Source organism: Coregonus clupeaformis, chromosome 6 (genome assembly GCF_020615455.1).
Source record: "Coregonus clupeaformis isolate EN_2021a chromosome 6, ASM2061545v1, whole genome shotgun sequence".
Classification (NCBI taxonomy): Eukaryota; Metazoa; Chordata; class Actinopteri; order Salmoniformes; family Salmonidae; genus Coregonus; species Coregonus clupeaformis.
This window is the reverse complement of record NC_059197.1, coordinates 36768109-36781088: the sequence shown is the minus strand read 5'-3', so window position 1 is coordinate 36781088 and position 12980 is coordinate 36768109. Positions and strand designations below refer to the sequence as shown.

At 49.7% G+C, this 12980-nt stretch overlaps 1 protein-coding gene across 4 annotated transcripts in view; it reads left to right on the top strand.

Moving 5' to 3' along the window:
* Positions 1–12980, top strand: part of LOC121567871 (stAR-related lipid transfer protein 13-like) — a 115075-nt gene that overhangs the window by 93336 nt on the left and 8759 nt on the right. For all 4 annotated transcript variants that reach the window (XM_041878220.2, XM_045220285.1, XM_045220286.1 and 1 more), the window contains one exon: positions 9667–9748. In XM_041878220.2, the coding sequence (XP_041734154.2) occupies positions 9667–9748 (82 nt within the window). The remainder of the gene's footprint in view (positions 1–9666; positions 9749–12980) is intronic.

The window sequence follows — 12980 nt, the reverse complement described above, 5'->3', positions numbered from 1 at the left end:
GGAAATCAATTTCATGACGCTCCCGACGAACAGTTCTTGTGCTGACGTTGCTTCCAGAGGCATTTTGGAACTTGGTAGTGTGTTATGCAACCGAGGACAGACGATTTTTACACGTTACGCGCTTCAGCACTCGGTGGTCCTGTTCTGTGTGCTTGTGTGGCCTACCACTTCGTGGCTGAGCCGTTGTTGCTCCAAGACATTTCCACTTCACAATAACAGCACTTACCGTTGACTGGGGCAGCTCTAGCAGGGCAGAAATCTGACAAACTGACTTGTTGGTGTCACGAACGTCGAAAGGAGCAGACCAAAGCGCAGCGCGTTGAGTGAACATGACTTTATTAGATAAAAGTCTAAACACGAAAACAACAAAACAATTGACGATAATGAAGTCCTCTGTGACACCGACAGAACATGGAACATCAATCCACAAACACACAGTGAAACACAACAGTTTAAATATGGCTCCCAATCAGAGATAACGAGCCGACAGCTGACACTCGTTACCTCCGATTGGGAGTCAATGACCAAACATAGAAACCAACCCAACAGAAAAGCAAACATAGAAATACACCCAACAGAAAAATAACAACCCTGGCTCAAAATAAAAGTCCATAGAGCCAGAGTGTCACAGTACCCCCTAAAGGTGCGAACTCCGGGCGCACCAGCATACAGTCTAGGGGAGGGTCTGGGTGGGGCGTCTGTCCATGGTGGCGCTCTGGCACTGGTCGTGGTCCCCACCCCACCATAGTCACTACCTGCTTACGTAGCCTCCTCCAAATGACCACCCCCAACTAAACCCCACAGGATTAAGGGGCAGCACCGGACTAAGAGGCAGCACCGGACTCAGAGGCAGCACCGGACTAAGGGGCAGCACCGGGCTAAGGGGCAGTACCGGACTCAGGGGCAGCACCGGACTAAGGGGCAGCACCGGACTAGGGGCAGCACCGGACTAAGGGGCAGCACCAGGATAAGGGACAGCACCAGGATAAGGGGCAGCACCAGGATAAGGGACAGCACCGGAGCTAAGGGGCAGTACCGGACTAAATGGCGGATCCTGGCTGGCTGGCTCTGGCGGATCCTGGCTGGCTGGCGGATCCCGGCTGGACGGCTCTGGCGGATCCTGGCTGGCGGAAGGCTCTGGCTGATCCTGTCTGGCGGAAGGCTCTGGCTGATCCTGTCTGGCGGAAGGCTCTGGCTGATCCTGTCTGGCGGACGGCTCTGGCTCCTGTCTGGCGGAAGGCTCTGGCTGATCCTGTCTGGCGGAAGGCTCTGGCTGATCCTGTCTGGCGGAAGGCTCTGGCTGATCCTGTCCGGCGGAGAGCTCTAGCGGCTCCCGGTCTGGCGGACGGCTCTGAAGGCTCATGGCAGACGGGCGGCTTTGCAGGCTCAGTACAGACGGGCAGTTCCAGACGGGCGTTGGGCAGACGGACAGTTCAGACGGCGTTGGGCAGACGGGCAGTTCAGGCGCCGTTGGGCAGACGGGCAGTTCAGACGGCGTTGGGCAGACGGACAGTTCAGGCGCCGTTGGGCAGACGGGCAGTTCAGGCGGCGTTGGGCAGACGGACAGTTCAGGCCCCGTTGGGCAGACGGCAGACTCTGGCCGTCCGAGGCGCACCGTAGGCCTGGTGCGTGGTGCTGGAACTGGAGGTACCGGGCTGAGGACACGCATCTCAGGGCTAGTGCGGGGAGAAGCAACAGGGCATGCTTGGCCCTGGGGACGCACCGTAGGCCTGATGCGTGGTGCCGAACTGGAGGTACCGGGCTGAGGACACGCATCTCAGGGCTAGTGCGGGAAGCAGCAACAGGGCATGCTTGGCCCTGGGGACGATCGTAGGCCTGATGCGTGGTGCCGGAACTGGAGGTACCGGGCTGAGGACACGCATCTCAGGGCTAGTGCGGGAAGCGGCAACAGGGCATGCTTGGCCCTGGGGACGCCACATAAGGCCTAGTGCGGAGAGCAGGAACAGGCCGGGCTGGGCTGGCGACGCGCACCGTCTCCCTGGTGCGGGTGGCCGGAACAGGCCGGGCCGGGCTGGCGAAGCGCACCGTATCCCTGGTGCGTGGAGCAGGAACAGGCCGGGCTGGGCTGGCGACGCGCACCGTATCCCTGGTGCGAGTGGCCGAACAGGCCGGGCCGGGCTGGCGGCGCACCGTATCCCCTGGTGCGTGGAGTAGGAACAGGCCGGGCTGGGCTGGCGACGCGCACCGTATCCCTGGTGCGAGTGGCCGGAACAGGCCGGGCCGGGCTGGCGAAGCGCACCGTATCCCTGGTGCGTGGAGTAGGAACAGGCCGGGCTGAGCTGGCGGCGCACCGTATCCCTGGTGCGAGTGGCCGGAACAGGCCGGGCCGGGCTGGCGAGCGCACCCTATCCCTGAGTGCGTGGAGCAGGAACAGGCCGGGCCGGGCTGGCGAGCACACCGTGGACCTGGTGCTTGGAGTCGGAACAGACCGGTCCGTACCGGGAACACACACCACTGGCCTCAACCGAGGATCAGGAACGGGCCGGACCGGACTGGCAACACACATCAGTCTTTCACGCCGTGCCACAAACACTTCCCTCCCTCTACTCGCCAATGGCTCCCCGTACTCCGTTAGCCTTCTCTCCTTTTCTCCTGTGGCAGCCTCCTGCTGCCCAGCCGCCCAAAGCCATGTGCCCCCCAAAAATTTTTTGGGGTTGCCTCTCGTCCTTCCGACGATAGCCCTGCCGACGCTGTTGCTCCTCTCGCCGTCGCCTCTCCACCGTTTCGCTCCATGGACGGCAATCCATCCCATCCAGGATCTCCTCCCACGTCCAGGACCCTTTTCCGTCCAACAGCTCCTCCCATGTCCAGACCCTTTGCTCCTGGACGCGCTGCTTGGTCCTTTTGTGGTGGGTTTTTCTGTCACGAACGTCGAAAGGAGCAGACCAAAGCGCAGCGCGTTGAGTGAACATGACTTTATTAGATAAAAGTCTAAACACGAAAACAACAAAACAATTGACGATAATGAAGTCCTCTGTGACACCGACAGAACATGGAACATCAATCCACAAACACACAGTGAAACACAACAGTTTAAATATGGCTCCCAATCAGAGATAACGAAAGCGACAGCTGACACTTCGTTACCTCCGATTGGGAGTCAATGACCAAACATAGAAACCAACCCAACAGAAAAGCAAACATAGAAATACACCCAACAGAAAAATAACAACCCTGGCTCAAAATAAAAGTCCATAGAGCCAGAGTGTCACAGTTGGAGAGGAAGCATCCTATGACGGTGCCAAGTTAAAGTCACTGAGCTCTTCAGAAAGGCCATTCTACTGCCAATGTTTTACTGTGGAGATTGCATGGCTGTGCTCGATTTTATACACCTGTCAGCAACAAGTTTTTAATGAGGAGTGAATCATCTGGCATAGTCTGGCTTCCTCTTACACTGCCCTGCCGTACCCAACCCAACCCTGTCCCCTGTCGTGTCCTTTCCATTCCTCTCCTACCCTCTCATGTCCTCTCCTCTCCTGTCATGTCCTCTCCTCTCATGTCCTCTCCTCTCCTCTCATGTCCTCTCTTACACTCTCATGTCCTATCCTCTCCTGTCATGTCCTCTCCTACCCTCTCATGTCCTATCCTCTCCTCTCATGTCCTCTCCTCTCATGTCCTCTCCTACACTCTCATGTCCTCTCCTACACTCTCATGTCCTCTCCTCTCATGTCCTCTCCTACACTCTCATGTCCTCTCCTCTCATGTCCTCTCCTACACTCAATCAATCAATCAAATATATTTACATCAGCAGATGTCACAAAGTGCTATACAGAAACCCAGCCTATAACCCCAAACGGCAAGCAATGCAGATGTAGAAGCATTGTGGCTAGGAAAAACTCCCTAGAAAGGCAAGAACCTAGAAAGAAACCTAGAGAGGAACCAGGCTCTGAGGGGTGGCCAGTCCTCTTCTGGCTGTGCCGGGTGGAGATTATAAGAGTACATGGCCATTTAAAGCCAGATTGTTCTTCAAGATGTTCAAAAGTTCATAGATGACCAGCAGGGTCAAATAATAATCACAGTGGTTGTAGAGGGTGCAACAGGTCAGTACCTCAGGAGTAAATGTTAGTTGGCTTTTCTTAGCCGAGCATTCAGAGGTCGAGACAGCAGGTGTGGTAGAGAGAGGGAGAGTCGAAAACAGCAGGTCCGGGACAAGGTAGCACGTCCTGTGAACAGGTCAGTGTTCCCTAGCCGCAGGCAAAACAGTTGAAACTGGAGCAGCAGCACGACCAGGTGGACTGGGGACAGCCAGGCGTCATCAGGCCAGGTAGTCCTGAGGCATGATCCTAGAGAGAACTAGAGGGAACATACTTAAATTCACACAGGACACCAGATAGGACAGGAGAATTACACCAGATATAACAGACTGACCCTAGCCCCTGGCAAATAGACTATTGCAGCATAGATACTGGAGACTGAGACTAGGGTGGGTCGGGGGACACTGTGGCCCCGTCCGACGATACCCCCCGGACAGGGCCAACCAGGCAGGATATAACCCCACCCACTTTGCCAAAGCACAGCCCCCACACCACTAGAGGGATATCAACAGACCACCAACTTACTACCCTGAGACAAGGCTGAGTATAGCCCACGAAGATCTCCTCCACTGCACGAGCCTGAGGGGGCGCAAAACCTGACAGGAAGATCACATCTGTGACTCAACCCACTCAAGTGACGCACCCCTCCTAGGGACGGCATGGAAGAGCACTAGTAAGCCAGTGAGTCAGCCCCCGTAATAGGGTCAGAGGCAGAGAATCCCAGTGGAGAGTGGGGAGCCGGCCAGGCAGAGACAGCAAGGGCAGTTCGTCGCTCCAGTGCCTTGCCGTTCACCTTCGCACCCCTGGGTCAGACTACACTCAATCATAGGAACTACTGAAGAGATGAGTCTTCAGTAAAGACTTAAAGGTCGAGACTGAGTCTGCATCTCTCACATGGATAGGCAGACCATTCCATAAAAATTGAGCTCTATAGGAGAAAGCCCTGCCTCCAGCTGTTTGCTTAGAAATTCTAGGAACAATAAGGAGGCCTGCGTCTTGTGACCGTAGAGTACGTGTAGGTATGTACGGCAGGACCAAATCGGAGAAATAGGGAGGAGCAAGCCCATGTAATGCTTTGTAGGTTAGCAGTAAAACCTTGAAATCAGCCCTAGCCTTAACAGGAAGCACTGGAGTAATATGATCAAATGTTTGGGTTATAGTCAGGATTCTAGCAGCCGTGTTTAGCACTAACTGAAGTTTATTTTGTGCTTTATCTGGGTAGCCAGAGAGTAGAGCATTGCTGTAGTCTAATCTAGAAGTGACAAAAGCATGGATAAGCTTTTCTGCATCATTTTGGACAAAAAGTTTCTGATTTTACGAAGATGGAAAAAAACTGTCCAAAAGAGAGATCAGGGTCCAGAGTAACGTCAAGGTCCTTCACAGTTTTATTTGAGACGACTGTACAACCATCAAGATTAATTGTCAGATCCAACAGCAGATCTCTTTGTTTCTTGGGACCTAGAACTAGCATCTCTGTTTTGTCCGAGTTTAAAAGTAAAACATTTCCCGCCATCCACTTTCTTTTGTCTGAAACACAGGCTTCCAGGGTAGGCAATTTTGTGGCTTCACCATGTTTCATCGAAATGTACAGCTGTGTGTCGTCCGCATAGCAGTGAAAGTTTACATTGTGTTTCCGAATGACATCACCAAGAGGTAGTGAATACAGTAGTGAAAACAATAGTGGTCCTAAAATGGAACCTTGAGGAACGCCGAAACTTACAATTGATTTGTCAGAGGACAAACCATCCACAGAGACGAACTGATATCTTTCCGACAGATAAGATCTAAACCAGGCAAGAACTTGTCCGTGCAGACCAATTAGGGTTTCTAATCTCTCCAAAAGAATGTGGTGATCGATGGTGTCAAAAGCAGCACTAAGGTCTAAGAGCACGAGGACAGATGCAGAGCCTTGGTCTGATCCCATTAAAAGGTAATTTACCACCTTCACGAGTGCAGTCTCAGTGCTATGACAGGGTCTAAAACCAGACTGGGAGATTCGATATAGGCCGATAGTTTTTTACATTTTCCGGGTCAAGGTTTGGCTTTTTCAAGAGAGGCTTTATTACTGCCACTTTTAGTGAGTTTGTTACAGATCTGGTGGATAGGGAGCCATTTTCTATGTCCAACATAGGAGGGCCAAGCACAGGAAGTAGCTCTTTCAGTAGTTTAGTTGGAATAGGGTCCAGTATGCAGCTTGACGGTTTAGAGGCCATGACTATTTTCATGAATGTGTCAAGAGATATAGGATTAAAAAAACTTGAGTGTCTCCATTGATCCTAGGTCCTGGCAGTTATGTGCTGACTCAGGACAACTGAGCTTTGGAGAAAAACGCAGATTCAAAGAGTCCGTAATTTGCTTTCTAATGATCATGATCTTTTCATTGAAGAAGTTCATGAATTTATAACTGCTGAAGTGAAAGCTATCCTCTCTTGTTAAATGCTGCATTTTAGTTAGCTTTGCGACAATATCAAAAATACATTTTGGATTGTTCTTATTCTCCTCAATTAGGTTGGAAAAATAGGATGATCGAGCAGCAGTGAGGGCTCTTCGATATTGCACGGTACTGTCTTTCCAAGCTAGTCGGAAGACTTCCAGTTTGGTGGAGCGCCATTTCCGTTCCAATTTTCTGGAAGCTTGCTTCAGGGCTCGGGTATTTTCTGAATACCAGGGAGCAAATTTATTGTGATCAATGTTTTTTGTTTTTAGGGGTGTGACTGCATCTAGGGTATTACGCAAGGTTAAATTATGATCCTCAGTTAGGTGGTTAACCGATTTTTGTACTCTGACGTCCTTGGGTGGGTGGAGGGAGTCTGGAAGGGCATCTAGGAATCTTTGGGTTGTCTGAGAATTTATAGAACAGCTTTTGATGATCCTTGGTTGGGGTCTGAGCAGATTATTTGTTGCGATTGCAAACGTAATAAAATGGTGGTCCGATAGTCCAGGATTATGTGGAAAAACATTTAGTTCCACAATATTTATTCCACGGGACAAAACTAGGTCCAGGGTGTGACTGTGGCAATGAGTAGGTCCGGAGACATGTTGGACAAAACCCACTGAGTTGATGATGGCTCCGAAAGCCTTTTGGAGTGAGTCTGTGGACTTTTCCATGTGAATATTAAAGTTACCAAAAATGTGAATATTATTTGCCATGACTACAAGGTCCGATAGGAATTCAGGGAACTCCGTGAGGAACGTTGTATATAAGCTCAAAAGACGAAAACGCAACACCTCCGCCTTTGCGGGATGCGTGGGGGATATGGTCACTAGTGTAACCAGGAGGAGAGGCCTCATTTAACACAGTAAATTAATCAGGCTTGAGCCATGTTTCAGTCAGGCCAATCACATCAAGATTATGATCAGTAATTAGTTCATTGACATTGACTGCCTTGGAAGTGAGGGATCTAACATTAAGTAACCCTATTTTGAGATATCACAATCTCTTTCAATAATGACAGGAATGGAGGAGGTCTTTATTCCAGTGAGATTGCTAAAGTGAACACCGCCATGTTTAGTTTTGCTCAACCTAGATCGAGGCACAGACATGGTCTCAATGGGGATAGCTGAGCTGACTACACTGACTGTGCTAGTGGCAGACTCCACTAAGCTGGCAGGCTGGCTAACACTCTCATGTCCTCTTCTCTCATGTCCTATCCTCTCCTCTCATGTCCTCTTCTACACTCTCATGTCCTCTCCTCCACTCTTATGTCCTCTCCTATCATGACCTCTCCTACACTCTTATGTCCTCTCCTCTCATGTCCTATCCTCTCCTCTCATGTCCTATCCTCTCCTCTCATGTCCTATCCTCTCCTCTCATGTCCTATCCTCTCCTCTCATGTCCTCTCCCCTCCTCTCCTCTCATGTCCTCTCCTCTTATGTCCTCTCCTCTCCTCTCATGTCCTCTTCCCTCCTCTCATGTCCTCTCCTCTCATGTTCTTTCCTCTGGCAGTTTCATTTACACAGCTGTCCTCAGGAGACTTAGAAGCTATAGCTCCTTTCAACTGACTCAGGGAGAGAGGGAGGGAGGAGAGAGAAAAATGACAGAACGACAGGGGGGACTGCAGAAAGAGAGAAAGAGAAATACTTGGTCTGGATAGTTCCTTGCTAGAGTTACTACCCAAACATGTCCAGCACACAAAAAGAAAAGAGGTCATGGGGAAAAGTTTTATCATCATGGTTTAGAAGCAGCCAGCTCGCCTCACCCCGACTACCCTCTCCTCCTCACCCCGACTACCCTCTCCTCCTCACCCCGACTACCCTCTCCTCCTCACCCCGACTACCCTCTCCTCCTCACCCCGACTACCCTCTCCTCCTCACCCCGACTACCCTCTCCTCCTCACCCCGACTACCCTCTCCTCCTCACCCCGACTACCCTCTCCTCCTCATCCCGACTACCCTTTCCTCCTCACCCCAACTATCCTTTCCTCCTCACCCCGACTACCCTCTCCTCCTCACCCCAACTACCCTCTCCTCCTCACCCCGACTACCCTCTCCTCCTCACCCCGACTACCCTCTCCTCCTCATCCCGACTACCCTTTCCTCCTCACCCCAACTACCCTCTCCTCCTCAACCCGACTACCCTCTCCTCCTTACCCCGACTACCCTTCTTCTCCCCAGCACCCTCGGTGTTCCAGGTCTTTTGAAGTGAGAGGGTGTCATGAATCTCTTGGTGATAGGAATTGTAGCCTGTTGTTAAGGAGACACACTGACACCAGCCCTCTGTGTGTGTGTGTGTGTTTGTATGTGCGTGCGTGTGCGTGCATTTGCGATTGTATCAGTGTGTATGGAAAGCTGCAGCTACAGTCTCTCCACTGCTATCCACATTCTGTCTGCCTGGATTCAGCTCCATACAGCCTGCTCAGTAAAGGAAGCAATGTTTTCCAAGACTGTAGTGTTTCAATTCAGGTGAAGCTGTTGTATTTAGGTAGACACTGATGAGTAGACGTGAATATTGAGTATAAATTAACTGCATTTTGAAACCATTTCACAATTCCTGCCGGCAGCGAGGCCCCGACCCAGATCTGTCTGAGTGTATTTTGACATCTGTGTTTCTCCTTATGTGACAGACCATGCTGCGTTGCTTTTCATAAAACAGTTAATGACACTACATCAATGCAGTAGGATGTAATATGGAGGGTCCGGAGTGAATCTGTGTCTGCGTCCCAAATGGCACCCTATTTCCTACATAGTGGACTATGGGCCCTGGTCAAAAGTAGTGCACTATGTAGGCAATAAGGTGCCAATTGGGACGCAGACTGTGTGTTACATAACAGGAGGCCAATACCCAGAGACAGACGTAATGCTGCTGCTGCTACTGCTCAACGTCTCAGCGCCATTATTTGGGCAAACCCTCTCTCTCTTCATTACCATCTCTCTCTCTCTCTCTCTCTCTCCTTCCCTCCCTCCCTCCCGCTCCTGGATAGCTCTCTGGAAACAATGTGCTTTCCTTCTTCAAAGTGAAGCTGGTTCTGATCTGCCACGTGTGTCCAGCCTGCCTGCTGCCCTATTAAGGAGCTAGATAACTACTGAGAGGAGAAATGGACTGAACTATTTAAAGTTGTATCTTTAATCTAAGAGCAGCATTTAATCTGTTAATCTGTTTCCTCCTCCTCAGACTCTCAGTTCCCCATTGACATCTCGCCTGTGAAGAAAGACCATGACTTTCTGGACAAAGACCTGGTGGAACCTCTCTGCAGGTGAGTGGATTAAACCTGGTTTGATTTTCCATACTGCTTCCATACCAATTACAGTGTAATTTAGTTGAGGTTGACTGTGTGAGTTTGTATGTCAGTCAGTAAGGTAACACCAGAGAGAGCTGAGTGTTTCAGCCTCAGGGAAGTGAAATGGATCTACACCGCTTAACCTGACAGAGCGATAATCACTGTGAACAACAAGCACCTCACGCATCTAGGAGTCCTTTACTAGACAGACGTCACAGAAACCTCAGACTTAACGTTACGCAGCCACTAGAAGAAAACAACAAATATCAGATTATCCAACCTGGCAGACCAGCGGGGTATACTACAAAGTAAGATCAATGCTTTAGCCAGCTAATTTAAATATTGTGAAATAACTTTTTATTTTATGGAAAGATAAGCTTGAAATGGGCATGGTGTAATTCACTCAACAACCAAAAACACATACAGTGCATTCGGAAAGTATTCAGACCCCTTGACTTTTTCCACATTTTGCTACGTTACAGCCTTATTCTAAAATTGATCAAATTAATTGTTTTCGTCATCAATCTACACACAATACCCCATACTGACAAAGCGAAAACAGGTTTTCTGAAATTTTTGCAAATGTATTACCTTATTTACATAAGTATTCAGAACCTTTGCTATGTGACTCGAAATTGAGCTCAGGTGCATCCTGTTTCCATTGACCATCCTTGAGATGTTTCTACAACTTGATTAGGGTCCACCTGTGGTAAATTCATTTGATTGGACATGATTTAGAAAGGCACACACCTGTCTATATAAGGTCCCACAGTTGATAGGCTTGTCAGAGCAAAAACCAAGCCATGAGGTCGAAGGAATTGTAAGTAGAGATCAGAGACAGGATTGTGTCGAGGCACAGATCTGGGGAAGGGTAACAAAAACATTCTGCATCATTGAAGGTCCCCAAGAACACAGTGGCCTCCATCATTCTTAAATGTAAGAAGTTTGGAACAACCAAGACTCTTCCTAGAGCTGGCCGCCCAGCCAAACTGAGCAATCGGGGGAGAAGGGCCTTGGTCAGGGAGGTGACCAAGAACCCAATGGTCACTCTGACAGAGCTCCAGAGTTCCTCTGTGGAGATGGGAGAACCTTCCAGAAGGACAACCATCTCTACAGCACTCCACCAAATCAGGCCTTTAAGGTAGAGTGGCCAGACTGAAGCACATGACAGCTGTTTGGAGTTTGCCAAAAGGCACCTAAAGGACTCTCAGACCATGAGAAACAAGATTCTCTGGCCTGAATGCCAAGCGTCACATCTGGAGGAAACCTGGCACCATCCCTACGGTGAAGCATGGTGGTGGCAACATCATGCTGTGTGGATGTTTTTCAGCAGCAGGGACTGGGAGACTAGTCAGGATCGACGTAAAGATGAACGGAGATCCTTGATGAAATACTGCTCCATAGCGCTCAGGACGTCATACTGGGGCGAAGGTTCACCTTCCGACAGGACAATGACACAAGGCACACAGCCAAGACAACGCAGGAGTGGCTTCGGGATAAGTCTCTGAATGTCCTTGAGTGGCCCAGCCAGAGTCCGGACTTGAACCCGATCGAATATCTCTAGAGAGACCTGAAAATAGCTGTGCAGCGACGCTCCCCATCCAATCTGACAGAGCTTGAGATGATCTGCAGAGAAGAATGGGAGAAACTCCCCAAATACAGGTGTGCCAAGCTTGTATAGCGTCATACCCAAGAAGACTCCAGACTGTAATCGCTGCCAAAGGTGCTTCAACAAAGTACTGAGTAAAGGGTCTGAATACTTACGTAAATGTGATATTTCCGTTTTTATTTTTTATTTTTTATTTGCAACAATTTCTAAAAACCTGTTTTTGCTTTGTCATTATGGGGTATTGTCTGTAGATTGATGAGGGAAAAAACGAGTTAATCAATTTTAGAATAAGGCTGCAACGTAACAATATGTGGAAAAAGTCAAGGGGTCTGAATACTGTATATAAGTTTGACTTTCTTAATGAACCAAAAAATCAATAGTTAGTCATGGTTGTTTATCTGGCTAACTCACTGATCTTGCTTTGTAGTATACCCCTCTGGGCCTGTTTTTCAAACCTGCTTCTGTCTGGCAAGACTAGTAGTCAAGTTCAACCTCACTATTGTTTCCCCTCTGCTATGCCAAGACATTAACTGTCTCTAATTGGGTTAAAAACAGCCCTTTAGTTCCCCATGTTGCCTTATGTTGCTATGGTAACTTTCCCCAGAGACTGTCAGCAGAGAGAAGGGCTTCGTCCCAAATGACACCCTATTCCTTATATAGTGCACTACTTTTGACCAGGACCCATAGGAATCTTGTCGAAATAGTGCACTATATAGGGTGCTATTTGGGATGAAGCCAAGGTAGGAGGAGGGAAAGGGCTGCCTTCACAGATTAACACACAGTGACTCTAAACAACCCTTAAGCAACTCCTCTACATTCCAAACTAGCCCTGGAGACAAAGCCTCCCAGCGCTCACCTCCCTGTGACTCTGTCTCCCTGTGAGTGTCACCCCCCTACACCATCCCTGACTTCTCAGCTTCTTTATGGTCACCTGGAGCCAGGCGAGGCTGGTAAACATACTGTCTGCCTGTCACTGTGTGTGGTGAGCAGAGTAACACTTCCTCCCTCCACACTCACCATGGGGCTGAGAGGAACAGATAGATATATCACGCTCTCCACTGCTGTTTTCTCTTTGATTCCTGGTTATTCAGGCTCTATTATGCTCTATAGTCAAAGCTTTTAGGAGGAGTTAGGGGCCCTCAACACTCTATAGGCTCTACAGGCTCCAACAGCTAATGTAAGGACCATGGGAACTAACCTAGGGCTAGAGCTCTATGGGCCCTGGCCAAAAGTTGTCTACTATGTAGGGAATAGGGTACCATTTGGGACACAGACCTCCAGCTCTACTGTATCCTGTTGGCTCCAGAGCAGAATCCACATAAACCCTGCATGGGACAATATCTGGAGCGGCAAAACATTACGACTGTCACACCGCAAATCTTCCGTCGAGCGCCATTTTGCTGGCATGGGATTGGTTAGGAATGTGTCGTCATGTTTTCCTCTCGTGTAGTTGTTGTTGTTGTTGTTTTAGACAGGGCAGCTTGTTGGCCTAAGTGTCTCTGCCTTATTTACCTCTGCAATAGGCCAGCCTCCCCTACTCTCAGCCAGGCTAGCTGTCCCACAGGCCCCTCCTCTCCTACTCTCTGCCATGCTAGCTGT